The 19,575-nt window shown below is 36.4% G+C and overlaps 1 protein-coding gene across 1 annotated transcript in view; it reads left to right on the plus strand.

The window, feature by feature from the left end:
* Positions 1-17,280, plus strand: part of PPP2R3B (protein phosphatase 2 regulatory subunit B''beta) — a gene marked incomplete at its 5' end in the record, with an annotated part of 50,415 nt that extends 33,135 nt beyond the window's left edge. Inside the window, 8 exons of the mRNA XM_082013986.1 lie at positions 2,298-2,384; positions 2,808-2,964; positions 5,101-5,149; positions 6,454-6,543; positions 7,262-7,437; positions 10,873-10,991; positions 11,089-11,195; positions 17,007-17,280. Coding sequence (XP_081870112.1) covers positions 2,298-2,384; positions 2,808-2,964; positions 5,101-5,149; positions 6,454-6,543; positions 7,262-7,437; positions 10,873-10,991; positions 11,089-11,195; positions 17,007-17,151 — 930 coding nt within the window. The 3' untranslated portion in view covers positions 17,152-17,280. The remainder of the gene's footprint in view (positions 1-2,297; positions 2,385-2,807; positions 2,965-5,100; positions 5,150-6,453; positions 6,544-7,261; positions 7,438-10,872; positions 10,992-11,088; positions 11,196-17,006) is intronic.
* Between the last annotated feature and the right edge of the window lie 2,295 nt (positions 17,281-19,575).

Raw genomic sequence — 19,575 nt, forward strand, 5'->3', positions numbered from 1 at the left:
AATCAAAAATCCCAAAAGTACATGAGTATTACTGTGAATATAGCAACAATATTTGGAATTCTATTCCGCAGATCAAGAAGTGACAGGAGGGCTCTGTGCCCCTTCTTGTCTTACTTTCAGATGGAGTAATTATTGCCCAATAGAGTCTTGTAAAATTCTGTCCTGCAAGTTATTACTAATAATTGTAGATTATTTTCTCTAAGATTAAGTAAGGCATTTCATACCTGTATCCAATTAGCTTCACCTTGCTACATGAAGCTTTATCGAAAGGATTTTGTAAGCATTGCAAGTTAAGATTTAATCTCTGTTCATGCTAACTTCCAGTTGCAAGTTACATGATACATTTTTCTGCTGTGTTTGTATATACATGCATATATATGTGTATGTACACATACATGCATATCTTTAGTAAAGAAGGTGTCTTGTAAGCGTTGTTCAACCATGGAAGCAATCAGTTCTGTCTGCTAGGCTGCAGTATAGGTTGGTTGGTCAGGTTAAGGTTAGGTACCTATGTTCAGGATAAAGCTGAAACATATTAAAGACGTTTGCCCTGACAAATGAGATACTACATTTAATCTGCAAGTATGTTATGTATGTATCTGAACTATGAATTCTTGAAATTAAAATCTCTGTATTTCATCATTTCCTCTTCCTTCTGACAAACCACTCTGCAGCATAGACAATTGTCTGAAAATTTGCTTATACTCTGTTTCGATTGACTTTAGAAAAACATTTTTTAAGTCTGTTCCCAGTTGTCTTTAGCAAACATTCAATTTTGGTTTTATTTTTAGACCAGTTAAATGTATAACAGATGAGATAATGACATGCAGATGGATTAAGTTGCAGAGCTAAGGCAAAACCTTTTCAGAAAAAAATTGCTTTGTAGTATAAGCCAAAAATGGGCCTTCCCTAAACTCACAATTAAAATTGAGCTAATTAAGTTTCAGAAGTAGACTAGTCTATTCTCCTTTCTGGATTCTTTGAAACAGCTGTTCCTCTTCAAAGAAAGAACTGCAGAGCTTGCTGCATGCTATAGTTTAAGCTTTAGTTAAAATTTTATGAATAAATTACTCTTCTATTTTGTAATTTAGAAAGGATTGGTTTGTTAAAGCTATTGATTTACTGTAGTTGAAGTCTGAAGTGATAAAAACTTAAATAATGAAGTCTTTAGTTTGGTAGAGGTTTTATTTGGGGGAAAAGGGTTCCTAAGATTTTTTTTTTTTCTTTTTAGCTAGTAACTGCTGTGTTGCAAATGAAATGCTACACATGCAATATTTAGTCGTGCTGATTAGCAGGTGCAATCGATCTCCAGTAAAGCAGTTACAGTTCATAATATGTTTAGGTTTTTTGTCTACTTTTGTTAGTGGTGATATACTGGAAGTGTATATCTGGTTGACTTAAGTCAAACTAATTGAGATGAATACTGAATTCAGTTAAGAATCAGAAAAAACATTTTGAAGTCTTATGTTTGCAAACTGAAACTAAGCAAACTATGCTGAATGTATGAGTCTATCAATATAAAATGTACATGTAAAACTGACTTAAACAAAAGTATTGGATACTCAGCTGAATGCATTTGTTTCTGCTTCTGATATCAGTCATGGCATAAGAACTAGTCATTTTGTTCTTCAGTTAAAAACCATTACGTACTTCTTTTAAATGCTACTGATGTGTGGGTCGTGTGTTTTGTTTTTTTTTTCAAATAGCTTTAAATAGAATAAAATTAAATGGGGAAAACCTATTCTCTCTCAATCTGCAGGAAGTATTTTCTGTCAAATGTTGATTTGCTGTATTTGCAGACTTTAGAAGTAGCAGCATCTCCCTGTACTCTGATCCTTTAACAGACCCAGTTCTATTTCTGTAACTTCATTTATGAAGTAAAATATTCTTATAGTAAATATAGGTCTCTAATTCTGAAGTAATGAGATATATTAATAGGTTTATTAGATGATATCCTGTAAATCTGGAAGACTGGGAGGTGGTGAAATTGCCAGTAGACATATTCTGGATAGTATACAAGTATTCTGCAGCTTTACTGCATGAGAAACGGGTGCTGCAGCATTGAAATAAGACTTATCAAAATGAGCTTAGAGGTAGATTTAGAAATGTTTTGGTAATATGACATGTAAGAGAAGTACCAACCTGCTAAGTAATGAGAAGACTAGAAATAGGGGATAGATGAAGTTGTGTAATGAAGTTGAACTAAGACTTATCTTTGACTAATGTTTGGGAGGGTATTTAGTTAGCTTACCTAAGATCACATTTCTTTTTTTTGTTTGTTTTTTTGTTTCTTGCAGGTTATACAGAGAATATTTTATACAGTAAATAGGTCCTGGTCTGGGAAAATAACTTGTAATGAGCTCAGGAAAAGCAACTTTCTGCAGGTACATAATACCTAAATTTTTGCAAGACGGATGTTTCTACCAGTTTGAAAACTGTATTAGCTAAGTGCTTAAGGGAGTAACATAAGTAGCTTTTTTTTTTTCCCCCAAAAACAGGTGAGGACTCAATTGCATTAATGCTTACACACTACAATATGTTTAAATGTCATCTTCTTTTATCTAGAGCTGTATAAATGCATCTGTGATTAGAAGTCTGGCTGATCACCTCATTCTTTTATGGACACGTTAGTTTTCTACCTTGTGTGTTCAGTCTTTGTGTCATGCTGCATGGTGTGCACTCTCTCTGAAGATAGAAATTGTTCCGCTGAAATAGGGTTAGATATTAACTTGGTTATGAGAACTCGGATTATTCAACAAATGTCTTACAAATTCTTTAATGTGTTCTATTTATCCTTCTGATAATAGAATGTGGCATTATTGGAAGAGGAAGCTGATATTAACCAGCTGACAGAGTACTTCTCATATGAACATTTTTATGTTATCTATTGCAAATTTTGGGAGCTGGATACAGACCATGACCTCTATATTGATCGGAAGGATTTAGCTCGACACAATGATCATGGTATGACAAATGAAACACCTTTGTTTACATGTATTAAATGACCTGTAAACTTTCAGCTGAGGAAGAGTGTAGCTGCCAAGACCAGTGTTCATGAGTCTGTTGATATAGCTGATCCTGCTGACTCAGTGAAATAACACAGGACAAGTAATCTGTTAATGCTGCTTTGTGTCTAGCAATACCAAATTTGAGGAACATTCTGAATTTGAACTCTGATCTTGGCAAAGTAGTAGAGGAGAAAAAAAATTTGTAAGTGTGTAAGCTTGATCTAAAAAAATCATATAAGTCTTTGGTGTATTATAAGTGGCTGCATTTGGTGGTTTTGGGTTGTTATCTTGGAAAGGATCCATTTTACTGATATTATTCAAGTAGCATGGCTCTTATGGCAAGGTGTGGAAAGAGTAGAAAAAGGCAAACATATTCAGGTACTTTGCTTATTTTAAAGTTTTGTTAACTTATCTGCAGTACATCTTGTTTTAAGATTTAGCAGCTTTACATTTTCTGCATTCACAATATACAATAACTGTGATTGTGTAGTCTTGCGCACTTGTACCTATTTTAAATATGCTTGTAGCTTTTATGGAACTGTTGGGTTTTTTGGATGCTTTGTGTCCATTGTCATCTTAAAAGTATTCCCTTCAGGACTGGAAAGCTTACTTAAGCTGTGGAGTATTATCCCACCTTAAAAAGAATAAATACAATTCTGACCATTTGCTTCTGAAAACTTGCCTAATGAAGTCTGACTACGCTTTTGGACACTGAGGAAAGGTTCCTTCATTTGAGAGGTTGCTCTACTGAGTTAGTACACTATAGAAAGCAAGCGGAACCGATATCATGCCACTTGCAATTTATTTTTACATCCTTTAAACCATGCAACTTTTAAACCATGTTGTCAAGCACTGGATCAGGCTGCCCAGGGAAGTGATGGAGTCACCATCCCTGGAGGTATCAGAGATGTGTAGATGTGGTGCTTAGGGACATGGTTTAGTGGTGGACTTGGCAGTGCTAGGTTAATGGTTGGACTCAATGGTCTTCAAAGTCTTTTCCAACCTGAATGATTCTGTGATTCTATGAATATTGATTAAAGCTTAACAGCTGCTGCTTAATAACAACTAGACTAAATAAAAGCATAAAATGGATATGATAAGCCAACTTTAGTCTTGAACTTCTATTTTTTGCATGTCAAAATTATATAGTCTGGTTTCATCAATTCCTTCCTTTTGTACTGTCACTGGTCTAAAATTAGGCTAGATCAAATGCTTATACGTAGTAAGAAAAATATTAAAGTGTGTAGCTGTTGTTGTTCAACCTTCTCAACTTCAGTGTTTCAAAAGTAAATAGGAAGCTGCAGCAGCAGCATGTATTTCTGAAACAAACTGGCTATCCTGTAGTTCTGGGGATAAATATTAAGTAGGGACTAGTGTCCTTACTAGTATAATATGGTGATAGCATCACTGTAAGTATATAAAACAGATGAACTGTTTGAATGGTTACCCACCTGCTTTAATTATCAGTATTTCTACAATGCTGAAAAAATTTCAGAGCTAGAATAATGAGAAGTAATTCTTCTTCTGTGAGAATATTATCATATGCTGCTTTGAAGAATTTGTAGGTGTTACTCAGGGTAAATTGAATATCCTTTAAAGAGGTAGTGTTCAGTTAAGACATGTCTCTCAAATCCCTGAAATGGTTTCAAAATAGAAGCATGGATCAGAACCATGTCAGAAATAGACCCATGTCAGAATCAGTTAGGTATGCTCATTATGTATTAACGTGCCAGTTCTGCTTTGGCTCTTTGCCAAAACCAAGGTCATGTAAATGTAATGGCACTCGAAAACATGATTTACTTGTCAGAGAACTGGTAAATGCTGTCTTATTAATCAGCCTGTTTTGTTACATTCATTACACTACTACTTCTGCATCAAGTCTGAATTCAAAGCTGGTTGTTCTAGCTTTGCTTTGGAGACCTCATGTTAAATGATCCTCTCCAAGAGGACTCAAACGGATTAATGAGCACTACACTTCGTCTTTCTCACAGTTGTGTATATATGAGAGGTTTCCCATAAACTTTTCAACTAGACAATACAAAGCAAAAATAACTTGTATGTAATTGACACTACTTTAAACCTTTTTTCACAGCAATTTCAAATAGGATGATAGAGCGGATCTTCTCGGGAGCAGTAACAAGGTATTTATTTTGTATGCTGATCTAAATCCAATTTAATATTTTCTTGTTAAGTTGTGTGACATTCCTAGAAAAAAATGCCCTGCCCTGGAAATGTAACAGTGAATTTCAAGATTTAGTATTGTAGTTTAAACTCTAGTAGTACTAGACTACTCTTGGAACCTTTGGCTCAGTCCAAGTTGTTCACTCTCCTTTGTTTACCCATATGAACCCTTGCCATTGGATATTGTACGGTTTCACAGGGATGGGAATGAGGGAGGAAAGAAATGTTGGCATTGTTGTTTTTCCATCCCCCAAATCTGTAAAATTTTCAAAGGGAACTGGACTTTCAGTACTACTTGTAAAATCAATGCTTATTGCATCAACAAATTTACAAAAACGCCTCCAGTTGAGTTAGTTCACATTTTTGACAGTCATTCTTCATTGTTCCCACTTTGATTGACTTCCTCTCATGTATTTATGGCATTTTACTCATTTTTTTAAACATTTTGCTAGCACATTATCTGCAGCTAGAAGGCAACTGATAAACAGAAATAACAAAAGCTGAAATAAGTGAAATTACACTTGGTAGGCATATGTCTAGAGCTTACTCCTTAATGTGAGTGTTTTAGGCAAGACAATACATATACCATATTTTTCTAGACATCTTAGGATAAAACAGCAAAAAAATGGATTTGAGGAATGAAATGTAATATGTCTAGGGACTGCCTACCTGACTTTTTACTAGGTAGACTAACCATGTGTTTTCAGAACATGTTTGGATGCTGTGTTCTGTGGTATGAGAGTAGAAACAGACAATTAGTTCTTGCCACAAACACTTACTTCCTGAATGCTTTTACTTCATTTTTATCTTCATATTTCCATTCCAGTGCTTTTAGCTAGTGGAGTTCTGTACAGCTTTAAGTTCTCATCACTTCTACCTGAACAGAAATTCTGAAAGGCATGTGTATTTGTATATAGTATTTTTTTAATTAATTTTAAAATTTAAAATCCCTTCTGTTAACAATTAAGCAGTGCTATTGCCACCCAGGAAGGAAAGCTGTAAGTCCTTCTGAACAGAGTGCTACCTGCCCTCCTATAGCTGCTCCCTACCTCTTGGCCTACTGCAGTAGAAACGGAACAGACCACACAAGCTGTTTATCCTGAATGATCAAAGTAGTCTATGACAAGTCACCTTTAAGAACACCGCATTGTTTAGGAGTAAATAAACAGTTAATAACACAGAGGAAAATAATCCTTAATTTTGTTTAGTAAAAGCTCGGTGTTTTAAAATAAATTTTCTATGTTTTTCCTCATTGGCCTTCAAGAGGTAGAAAAGCACAAAAAGATGGGAAGATTAGCTATGCTGATTTTGTCTGGTTTTTGATATCTGAAGAGGACAAGAAGACACCAACTAGGTAAGAATGAATTTATGTTTTAACAGAAATAGACTGCCTTTATTGGTTTTCCAGCCCATAAATGGGGACCATTGATGCTCAGCTGGAACTCTGAGTTTAGCTTCTTCGCTTAACTGTAAAAACATGAGTGGAAAACTGGCCCAGTTTGTTGCATCGTTCTTATTTTTCAGTGTTGTCTATTGTTGCTGCTGTAAAAGTCTATTTTAATGATTTTTTTTTAAGAGGCTAATTAAATGGTATTGTTCCATATGCTCTGGGTGCCCTACTTACCGACAGGGTCATAGATAAAGGAAATTGCAGTTATTTCCCAAAGTCACTGGCACCATGATACAGCTAGCATTAGCTGTAGGATATTGATAAGAAACCTGCCGTGTAACTGGCTTGTTCGATATGAAAAAAGAACTTGTGTTTTCATGCACAATTCAATTTTTCATTGGCTCCCTTGAGTTTTTATGTAAAGCCACATGTTTCAGTCATCTTGTCCCTCATCCACCCACAACAAAGTGTTCTAAAATGTAGTAATGTATGGCATAGCAAATACCAGAAACTTTGACCACAGTAGGTGGTGTTTAATGACTTCCTGTGGCATTATGAAATGTAGTCTTAAGTCTAGTTTTGCATCTGTAAGTAACATAGCCTTTAAAACAGGCAACATAAATTCTTAAAATTCTCTACTATTTGTGTAAACAGTTCTTTGCTATTAATTACTGAATTTCAGCATTGAATACTGGTTTCGCTGCATGGATCTTGATGGTGATGGTGCTTTGTCTATGTATGAATTGGAGTATTTTTATGAAGAACAGTGCCAAAAATTAGATAACATGGCCATAGAACCTTTGCCATTTGAAGATTGTTTGTGCCAGATGCTGGATCTCGTGAAGCCACAATATGAAGGTAATAAAATCCTTTTCTATATGTAACCTCTGTTTCTCTGGATTAGGAGTTAGTGCGCCCTTAAGAGCACTCAGCTGATCATGCAAAGAATATGCCTTTAGTTTGTCTTTTCTCTGAAGTCTGTTAGAGCTTATTAATTGAATAGCCTTCCAACGGCAGGCCCGCATTCATTTTCATATCAAAATTTACTATGATGCTTTAAAATTCCTTGTAGGCTTTCATTTTGGGCTTGTAGCCATGTTTAGTCTTAAATGAAATCTTGTCACTGTCGGGCTGAGGTGATGCTCTCAAGAAAAGCTCTTGACTGTTCTGTTCGCTTGCCTCTTACCTGTTCTAGTACTCATTTAATAGAGATTCCTTCAGAGGGAACAGTTTCTAAACAGTATTTGTCTCTGTAGATCAGTAATGACTTACTTGAGGCTAGAAGTTTAAGCTGCCCTTAGGAAGTTCATGCCAATGTCAAGGGGCTTAAATAACTGAATAGTAAACTGTTCTTATTTTTTGACTATTTTCTGCATTCATTTGAACCTTCATAGATTGGCATTCTACCCTGCTGCATTTGACATATGTGATCTTTAGCTGATGAAACTTGAGTTTACATTTTACACCTGAAAAAAACTTACGACGTGAGCATGATGCTCACTTCATATTTGCACTTCTGTGCTGCTCAATACTCAAAATATTTTTGCATGCTTGGTAAACATATTACTGTGGTGTTGAAGAGTGATATCTTGCATGTTCATGGCCTCTGCCTCTGTGCTGTTTCTGATATTTGTCTCACAAGTTGACAAAACTGTTGTAGCCATGATGGATTGATCTTCAGGGATTTGCTGAACTCAACACAACTGAGGTCAACCTGTATCTAAACTTAATGTCTCAACACTTGACCACAATTAGCAGTAATAACCCTTATAATGGCTACACATTTTAACGTGAATTTCGGTGTGTAAAAGGACTTGGCAATACAGTCTGGTTGCTATTAGTGTACGGACTCTGCATTGCAATAAATTTAGAACTTGCCTATTTGTTCTTGAAGTGTTTGATAGGAGTAGCAACCTCTATCACATATAGTAATGTTTGCTACTTTTTATGGTAAAAGAAAATTGTTGACCATCTTACTTAATGCCTTTGTTTAGCAAATGCAATGTTGTGCTAGTGTTTCACATTTAAACACTTCTAGACAAAGCACTGAGTTTTTCCTACTTGAATTTCAAGTATCACTGTAGTTGAGTGTATAAGAGGGTGGTTCTGTTTACTGTCTATAAAATTATGGTTAGAGAATCAATTAATAATAAATAGTTTTGCTTATTGCCCACCTTTCTAGTATGACAAATATTTAAATTACAAGAAACTTAATTTTTTTTTTTTTAAAAAGCAGTTGTCTTATATTGAGACATTACTTTTTGCATGCTAAGGGAATTGAAATAGCTCAAAACTACAACTTAAAGCTTCATATTCTTATTTAAACCAAGTTAATATGGATTTGCTAGGTGAAAACACATTTGTAAAGGTGGATGAAAAAAGCTGTAAATGAAAGAGGAGTGTTAAATATGTTTCGTCTGGAAGCTCAATTCTACATACCAGCGGAATGAAGTGGTAGACAAACATTGTATAATGCATGGGGAGTGGGGAGCATTTACGGTGAGGTGAAGTAAGCTCCGAGGAAAGGATTTGTTACACAGTGGTTGCCTACAGTAGCCTCCCAAACCTAGGGGTTCCCTTCCAGTCTTGTACACTATGCTTCTGAAAGGCAGACATCTTCAATAATGTTTCTGTTCTGCATTTCAAATGAAACAAGATTGATGTATCTCTTCTATATCATGAAGATGATAAAAGGAGGCTGTGAAACACAGCCGAGACAAGAGTGATTTAGGGTAATGAAAATGAAAGCTGATTGTGAAGGGTTGATTTTTTTTTTTTTTTTTAATAAGAACTGGGTGATGTTTAAAAGGTGGATTAAGAAAGAAATTCTTCTGTTTTCCTACGCAAAAACTAGCGGCATAAAATGATGTTTCACTTGATAGATTTGAAACAAAAGAAGGCACTTTCATACATTTATGGCTAAACTGTGATATAGTTTTCTACTGGATGCTCTGTGTATCAAAAAGCAATTTTTTTTTAATTTGTGGAGACCCGAATTTAGTTATCTCAATTTCATTCTTTTTTTGTTGGTCTTTGAGAGAGAATGTAGTCATCTACATGAGCGTTAGGTGTCTAAACTTCCATTGCAATAAATGGAAAATGGAGAGCAAATCAAGGAACCAAATATAGGTGTCTAACTTAAATTGGGAGCTTACATAACTAAGACTCAAATCAGTTGCTTGGTTGTGGAGAGTTGCTGCCACTTGAGATGGAACAATACATCAGACATCTGTGTGGGTCTGACAGATATGACACAGGTGCTATGAGGGATCTGTAGTGTTCTGGAGCATCAGCTATAAGCCAGGCAGAATACACTAGGGCACTTCAGATGGCGGCGGACACAAGTGTGGCAACGATTTCCAAATGGGGTTCTTATTTTGCATCCTTCTGATGTCCTTGACTGGTACTTTGTTAGAGGCCAGGACAGTATGATGAGGAAATGCTGTTCTAAGTCTGGCTTTCATTGAACTGTTCCGTAACATCTGTAGTTAGCCCCTCTTTGATTGACAACAGAAGACTGACCATATTTCAGGTGAATCAATAAAGGGGAGTTTTAAGGATAGCCATCTGTCTTTTCCTGTATGTCTGGTATTTTTCAGTCATTCTGTAGAAGCTTAATACTCTGCTTTGAAATAAGGTAACATTTCTGAGCAACCTGACAAATACTTCTAATGCTTAACAGATCTATTGATTTGAGTCTTTAAAGTATCACTTTATAAAAAAACCAAACAAACCACCTCCTGAGCATTTAGCTTTCCTCTCAAGCAGTAAATATGTATCAGGCTAGACAAGTGTGACAAACTAGTCTCTATGAAAAATTCATTTGTATGAAGCATACTCGCACACTGTCATCTCCGTCACACATTTTTCTTTCAAGTCAGGGAAGAGAAAGAGCCACTGCCAGAGGAGCTTCCTACCTGCTACCCAGGCACTTCTGGGGAAGGAATGGCTAGCTCACGGAGGACTTCTATCTCCTGAGGAATCTTAGACAAATAGCTTAAATTATTTTTAATAGCTAAGTGAGGTAGATTGCATCTCACTCCAAGATATTGAAAGGCAGTAGGATGACAGCTAAAGCAAGTAACAGATCTGAAACATTTAAAAGTTTTGTCCACTTTGAAGGACACTTCTCTGAGTGTGTATTTTACCTATTCACTTCTCTCCCATTGCATTAAGTGTCAGTGACAAATATTCTAGAGCATAATGATGACTTAACTTTTGAATAACATTCCTCCTCTTTGGAGAAAGCGTAACTTCATCTCTAAATATCTTATCTCATAATCTTCTTTACAGGAAAAATTACTCTGCATGATTTAAAGCAATGCAAGTTGACAAATGTGTTTTTTGATACTTTTTTCAATATTGAAAAATACCTCGACCATGAACAGAAGGATCAGTTTTCTATGTTGCGGGTAAGTATGAAACTTTAAATGTGGTTTGTTTTTTTTTTTTTTTTAGCTATGTGCTTAATTAATATGTTTTTGTCTAACTTGCAATGTGATTGTTTAGGATGGTGAAGGTGAGAGCCAAGACATCTCTGACTGGGAGAAGTATGCTGCTGAAGAGTATGATATCTTGGTGGCAGAAGAGGCAGCCAGTGACCAGTGGAATGACGGGTAAGAATGTAGCAGGAGGGTTAGTACGAATCCTCTCTACTAATGTAGAACCTCACCATCGCTATTATCCTTAATGCTATTTTTGTAGAATATTGCTGCTGTTGTGTTTAGCAGTGTGCTCAGTGAGGGAGGAAGAACCTTGCTTGTATCTTGAATGAAATATTACTTGACAGTTTGTGATCACATTTGCTTTGTGAAAGAAAAAGTCTTACTTCAAATTTTCAGAAGAAAGAAGTTTTTAAAAAGCTTCAACTCTAAACAAAATACAACATTAATTTTTGTAGCTTGTTGTTAAGCTTCATTAGGAGCTTTTGGGGATGGGGGGTGGAATCTCACTTCTGAACTCAGTTATATCAGCTTAGAAGTATTATCTCATAGTTTTGTAAGAGTAAATAACATAATAAATCTTGCTGTTTCAAAATCACTCCTTTACTTTTGCTGTGTAGCTTCCAGAGTCTCTTGGAAGCCAAAGTCTTGAATTTGCTGTTCAGTTGTTTTCATTATTTAAAAAGATAGGGAAAACAAGCACAAATTTAACTTGTTTTAGGCCTTGAGTTTGATGGACCTGTCTAGAGAAAACACATTTTCCTGCATTTCCTACATCAATGTTTCACTTTTAAATGTCTGTAATTCTTGCCAAGTTTTTAGAGAACGACTAGCTCAATATTTGAGACTGCTTTAAAACCCAAGAAAGCAAAATCCTCTTAACACATTGATTTCAAGAAACTTCATAACAGAAAGTGTACGAGGAAGGAAAGAGGGGAGAGAGAGAATTGTTATCACCCAGCCCCTTCAGCATCAAAGGGGTTCATACTCTTAACTCTTCATGGAATCCTTTGCTAGAATTGATTAATATTACAGAATTTACAAGCCAAAAAATAACAAGCTTTGTGCTGTGAGTCAGGCAAGATTAAACCTTCAATGTTTTTTATCTTGCTTAATCTCTTAAGGTCATGGGTGAAGTTTGAGGAAGGTACAGAATAGGTATGTACATTTTTTAGAGTTTTTTGAGACATTGTACTGCCAAGTGTAATACCTTTGATGGATCAGGGGAAAGAAAAGTTTCTATGCTCTTGCTGGCTGTGAAGCTTTATTTATGTGTAACTCAGCTGGCAAAACTAGTGGGATTCTTATAAACCGGTGAAGGACTCAGATTTTTTTGGCCCTCTGTTTTCGAATGTCCTTATAAAATTAACATGTTTAAACCATCAGGAGTCAAAATTTTGAAAAGTTACTGGTGGACTTAGGCTGCTTGTGACAGGGTCAGACCAGCCCCTACAGTGTCTGCCATCATCTCGGTGTCTGTCAGAGGGGCCCCTTTATAATATGACACAGGAAATCAGTGCATCAGCAGGTCAGCCTGAGAGCCCAGGCTTGACAGGAGTGAATAGCATTTAACAGTACTTCAGGGCTCCTGAATCCAAACATCTTAAATCTTAACTAGAACCACTTCCTCAAATGTTTTACACCTTTGCTGTTTTACCCTTATTTTCTCTCCTGCTGTTTGTGTATTTACTTCTATCACAGTAGCTGTTTGCCTATCTTCCTTTTTAAAAATTCTGCTATGACTTTCTAGAATTTGAGTGGTAAGACCACTTTGCCCATTTTCAGATACGAAGTTGTGAAATTCAGATGGTTTTTGACTAAATTTGTCTCAAGGTCACCTGAGAGTTGATAGTTAAATGCAGATTTCCTGGATTTCATTAAGATCCTATTATTCTGTCTTACAGCTCTTAAAGCCTCTTATGGCTTTGCTGTGAAATATGCTGGGAAACCAGTTCTTTTGTCAGTTAAGATATACTGAGGGTGCAGAAGTATACTATATGGTCTGTAAAAGCTAATCCTTACCTAAATATTCAAGGAAGGATTTCAGCTGTTCCTCTGGTGTTCTGTCCTAAGACTGCATGCAGTGTCACTGGCAACTAAAATTAATTAGAGGCAAAATATCCTTTTGACATTAGCAGTAAGGGACCTGCATGGCAGGAGGTCGGGTTACTCTGCACCTCTGATAAGGGTTTGAAATTACTGGGCTGTTGGCTGTTGCAGACAAGTGTAATTTTGTAAAGTTCTAAGATAATGTTTAGGCACACTGCACCCACGAGTGCAGACGGGATATAAAGAGCGAGCCTCAGGGTCCTTTTATTCTGATTCAGTTATGAGCTCACTGACTGCAGCTATTTCTCTGAGCTAGGAGCATCTCTGTGATTATTGTTTAGCCTAAATTGTTTTATTTTTATGTATTTTCCACCCCCCTCCAAGATATCTGCTCCTGGTGAGGATAAAAGCTGCAACATTCACAGCCAGTATTCTTGGGGTCAGATCGCTTCTGGTGTTTTCCATGAAAAAAATTATTCACGGTATATTCATGCCTTTACATAGAAAGTGGACAAAATAGAAACTGAAATACAAAACATGTCTCAAGTTAAACCTTCAGATTATATTTAAAAATCTAAGATAAATTTTCACTCTCCAGTAGAATTCTAACAGGTCTTGGACGCTTTTTTTTTCAGGTACTTCTATGAAGTTTGTTCTCGCCACAGCATAGGCACAGTCTTCTTTATATGCCCGTGCAATTACAACTTAAGTAATACAGAGAGTATTGTGGAACTTACTGTATGTAAAGCAGAATCCTAATAACCCTAAAACTTGAAAAAAATGCACCTTCACTGTGTAAATACACTCCTTAAGGAAAACCAGAGTGTTATTTTAAGAATAATATAGCGGAGTATGCTGCGCTATGGAGGAGAGGTGTATAATGCTAAAATGTCCAGTTTCTCATTACTTTTGAGCCTGGAACTTGTGAACAAAGTGGTTGTAGGTTGCCTCTGCCCATGGCATTAGCAGACTTGTCACAGATCTTATAGAAAAAAACCTGACAATTGAAGAAAAATATTGCATCCTATGGAAGCACAGCTCAAAAAATCATGCATTTTATTAATGTAATTACTTTCTGTATCCCTAGTTAGGTTTGATGCGTAAGCCACAGCTTTAACTCTTGGCCCTCCACACTGATGGATAAAAGCTTTTATCCAAGCGTTCCTGAAGCTTTGGTGCTTAGTGTTTCCTTGGAGTATAGATTGTAATGCACGTTGTCTTCATCAACTACCACTTCATAATTTGCCAAAGTGTTTCAAGTATCATATACGCAACCATATGTAAGATGTATTTGGACTGACCAAATAGAAACAAGTATTACGCTTCATCTTACTGATTTTTGCCTGCCCTTATATCAGAAGCTTGTGAAGACTCTTGCATTTAAACCATTGAATTGAGATTTTTTTTTTAATAAAGAGCAAAGTTGGGATACCTTCCGAATTCTTTATCAAATAAGCAACTGAATCTAAGTTGTGAGCAAACAGATGAAAATCTAACGAGAAGAAAAGTGTTCTGATCTGTCTCAGGGAGGCTTTGTCAAATCTGGCTTAAAGTTTGAATGCTTTCTAAAAGCAAAGGCCACCAAAAGTGTCTTCAAAACTTAATGCTGAAGTAGGACTGTCCAAATCTTTTTTTCCTACAATTGTCCTGAAAAATTAAGCTGAGAGAAACACAAGGCTACTAAAAGTTTCCTTGCTGCTGTTAGGCAAGTTTGATGAACAAAAACATTAACAAAAATTTATTATAAGCATTTTAAGTTAGTGTTGTACAAAAACCTTCCTTAAAATCACTTACTATACTTAAAGGGTTGTAATGCCTGCCTGAACTGAAGTGACTGTTTGACAATTCAGTATGAATTTTTAATTTGATTACTTCTACGGTAAATATATTCCTGACACTTCCATTAACACAGTTGATCTGAAACTTGGGAGTGGTATACAGAAGTCTAGAAATAGGCTGATTTCTTTACATTTACCTGAGCTTTAGAAATGCAAGGAGGGGGGGAAAAAGGACTATTTAGGTGTTGTAGCTGTATGGTTATGTTTCCATAAAAAGCTCTATGCTGGGAATAGCAATAGACTTTCTAATATTGTGAGAAGCAACTCACATAATTTCAGTGCCCAGATGTGTAAAACTGGGACAGCATTTCTAAATGCCCTTAACTTAAATATCCTGTAAAGCAGTGAAAGTCCCTGAGGCTACCAAAGCTTTGGAAGAGAGGAGGATCTTCATCTGGTCCAATCATGTTTGAATAACAGTCTTCTGAGTATAGGATAGATGGAACCTGCAAATAGTATGTGGGGTGTCTTCATGCGGCCATTTTTAATGACTGGAAAAGCTGCTGTCATTTCTCTGTATCACTGTACAATAAACCAATCCCAAAGGTGTGTTCAAGATGTTTCTGTTCTAAAAAAAAAAAAAAAGGAAAAAAAACCTTTCTCAAAAAGATGGAATTAATGGTGTAGAAGACTATTATAAATTACAGGTTTGTGAGCCAAAACTGTTGTTATGGTAGAACATGCATCTTTCTTCCCAAACCCTTGTTTTCAAATGTGTAACTCAGGAAAGTAACTCCTGGGATGAAAAGTTCAAGTCAGTAGTGAACTTACGGGAGAAACCCAAGGTATTCTGTTCACTGCCAAAGCACTGATTGATGCTCACATAGTCAAGGCTTTACTACCCTAGGGGAGGATGAAATAACAACAAAAAAACCCACAAAAAAACCCCAAACAAAACAACAAAGAGGAAAGAAAAGCAGGAACTATTTTTTACTCACTGCTTAATCTTTACCTGATGTTATCAAAGCATCTTTATTTTTACTTTTTTTTTTACTCAAAATGGTGGTGAAGCTGGCTTCAGATGCTTAATAGTTTATCTATGACGTGTTTCAACAGAATTGCATTCACAATTGAAAATGTTCTTCCTCCCACCTCTGCTGTTAATGCTGCTCTGATTTTAGTGTTCGTAGTGGAATCTTGGTATTTAACTTTTCTTTGCCCTATGTCGTTCTCTGAAAGAATACTTCTCCTAATCTTCATAATGCCATTATGAAGTCACGTGTGAAGACCAGATACTGCAGTGTCTAAAGCTCATTCTTTGCCTAGTCTTGTTAAGCAGATGGAAATGATGGCGTGCAGAGATGAGATTCAGTAGCACTTGGGAAGACGTGCATGAATCTAAGTCAGCCTAGCCCAGGAAATTATCAGTTTGTTAATATGACATCATAAATCTCTACAGAGATTTATGTTTATTTTTTTTAAATGGCTATCAATTTCAGATTGATCCCACATAAACAGTGCTGAAGCTGATCTTTTTTTAAATATCAGCTGTCACTGACTTGAGTTAGTTAAACTTTACATTTCATTTTCCATCTGTTCATTTTCAGCAGCAGCAGGTGGTTATCAGTAATTTCTCATTAAACAATTGGCTTTTGCTTTCTAGCATCTGCTGTAAATACACAGGTGGTTGCTATCGCTTCCTTGTGCTCATGTGCATTTTAATAACACTTTCAGTATTCTTTCTCTTTTGTATCCACTACAGGTGTGGTTTGTTCTACCTAATCCAGCATAATTGCAGCTTTCTTTGAAAAGACCTGGAAGGGTGTCTGTCAAGCACTTAAGGCTTGCATTTGACCATTTCTAACTTAGGACTTGTCCACTAGAGCAGTATGTGCTTTGTGTCCCTCCAGTAAAGCTGTGTATCTCACTACTAAGCTCTGCACGTAATGGGAGAGTAAGCTAACTTGAATTCAAGTAATTATGATGGAAACCTAGTACTGTTTCTGGTTACATGTTTCTTTACTGTAAATATAAAATATTGGAAATTATCTTCTTCCTGCAGGTGCCTTGCTAGTGTTCTAACATTTGGGCACTTCCCAATGCAGTGATACTCTCTCTCCTTTTCTTTCTTTTTTTTTTTTTTTTTGCCTGCTTCTAGGTATGAAGCAGAACTGAATCCTGTAGACCATCAGAAGGCCAACGTCCTAAAGTATCAAATGGAAAAAAGACCATTTTTTGAAATGCCGTCCCATCTGGCTGATGTAAACTTGGATGAATATGACTATGAAGAGGACTTTGAGTAATGGCTATTTATGGTAAACACTTGCAGAAGAGAAGGGACAGTCTGCAGCAGGTCTGCTACACACACACATACACACACACCTTTCTGTAGGTTTTGTTTCCAGGAAGTCAGCTCAGTTTTGCGCTAAAAATATTTAATCACTACACTATCTTTTAAATAAAAGAAGTGCATTTGTATGGAATGATGAAATTTTTTGTATTTATTCAATAGTCTATAGTTTGTAAAATAGATTAAAATATTTATTTACAGATGTTGCATAATTCCTTTTTGGAAGAATAACAATATTTGATGTTAGAGAAAAGTAATCTACTGTTTTTATGAGAACTGTGTAATTATCTCCAAGTTGATGTGTGGTGCACTGACCATTTCCATCCCATATGTGAACAGGTATTCCTGTCCTGGTGTGGGAGGTCAGGAGACAATTTATACCAGGCCTGCGATGCTTACATGCTCATAGACAGTTCTAGGGTATTTATGCCTTGGCAAAGAAGAGAGATGACGATGAGTGCGTGATTAAGCTCTCATTTACAAATAGAGTTTTGTTTGACTAGCTGAGCATATTAGTGCACAGGGAAAGCAAATGCCTGAGATAAATCACTTCTGTGTAGTCCTTGTTTGCCCCAACTTTAATTTTGCTTGCCCCTTTAAACTTCAGTCTTTTCATTGATGTTCACTATAAAAAGGTTATTTAACAATGAAGTCTGTTTTATTGTTCATACTTGATCCAAAATGAGTGTGTTAATTTATGTAGAAGGAACCAATTTTTTAAAAATTATTTGTATAAATGTTACTTGATCAGTGATGTGCACTAACTTGTTGTGGGCATTCAGTGCTTTTGTCTGTCCCCCTCCCTTCAGTTGTTTGCTATTGACACATTCCATGGATATTCATCCGTGTCACAGCAGTTTGAAATTGTTGCCTCACTTACTGTTAAACTGATTTTGTTGAGGAAAAAAATGTACAAAAAGATGTAAGTTATTTTTTGGTTGCAGTGTAATCTGTTAAAATGTTTAAAAATCATGTTTGTATTTTCAAATAAAGATTTTCATACATGTAATTTAACAGTTCTCATTATTATGGTATGTAGTACACACAATTAACTTACTATTAAAGAACCACTTAGGATATGATAGGTTACACATGTATGCAGTCTGGTTGGATAATTACACCAAGCTGCATATTCAAAGCAATCAAGCTCTAACAGGTTTTTCTCCATCCAAAAGACAGTGTTGCTGAACAGCTGGAAGCAGTAGAGACATCTGTTCTGCTCAACTCATCACACCATCTCATTAGAGACTTAAGATACCTAGGTTTGTAAGTAATGAAACTTGCTACTGACATCTGTTAGTGAACCTTACCAAGGAAAACTCGTGTCATTTTAATACCATTCCAAGGATTCTAAAAATAAAATGAGGGTTGATCATTCCCCTTTTAATGGAAACTTGTCCATGTCAAATTTCTCTGGTGTTCGTCACATATCTTTTGCTACTTGCCCACAGTTTGGGGTTTTTCAACAGTAAAGCTAGAGCATTTATGTTAAGCTCTGTTCCCTGAGGTGCTATGGAAGGGCTGAGCAGCTGGCTTTCTAGATGATGATCCTGAACTTCTACTGCTGTTCAAGAGGTGGTGACCTGCTGCTTCTCCCTGCCTGAAACCCTTCAGCTGGAACCCCCTTCTTAAGAAGGGGGTCTGTAAAGGGGCAGGTACAGCCAAGGGCTTTCTCATCACACAGTGACATTTCTCTGTAAACACACAGAGCTATGGTGCAGCATGGGTCTCTCCTGCAGAGCCTGTAGCTGTTGTTGCCACTTTGTGTTTAATTAAGTGCCTCTTACATCCTGCTCTGTTAAACTTGTGATAACCAAGTCCCTTTTTTCCTAAAGGATTTGAACAGCTCTACTAGAGCAAATTACGGTGTTATTGTGGAAGTGACTTTTCTTGCAATACATGAACTAGAACAATGACTGTACCTTCCCCCAGAAGGCCATTCCCAGTCCTTGTCCTTCATTACAAGAATTAAAGCATCTGCATGTTTGATGTGGTCCCAGGTGTAAATGTATTCTTAGTCCAAGCCCAGCTGTAGTCTGCCTACCTGGTAAGTGTTTAGGCCTAGATTTATAAATCCAGATGGAAGAGGGAAACAGTCCAGATACAGTGGGGGGAGGCACAGGGGAACTGAGAACTAGTTGATCTGAGTGATAACTCACATTATCTTGTGGAGTGATACCTCTCCCCTTGCATTAGCCTACCACATACTTAACTATGCAAAATGAAACATAATGGCTTTACTATTGCCACTTCAGAATACCTGGGAGAGATGTTCATGGCTTTCATTTCCAGTTCATGGGAGCTCACTTTCAGTTTATAGTTTTAATAACAGGGAAACTGTAGCACTGCTGCCCTTCTTGCTCCAGAGTTTGCATGG

This window comes from Phaethon aethereus (assembly GCF_964289735.1).
Source record: "Phaethon aethereus genome assembly, chromosome: 1".
Classification (NCBI taxonomy): domain Eukaryota; kingdom Metazoa; phylum Chordata; class Aves; order Phaethontiformes; family Phaethontidae; genus Phaethon; species Phaethon aethereus.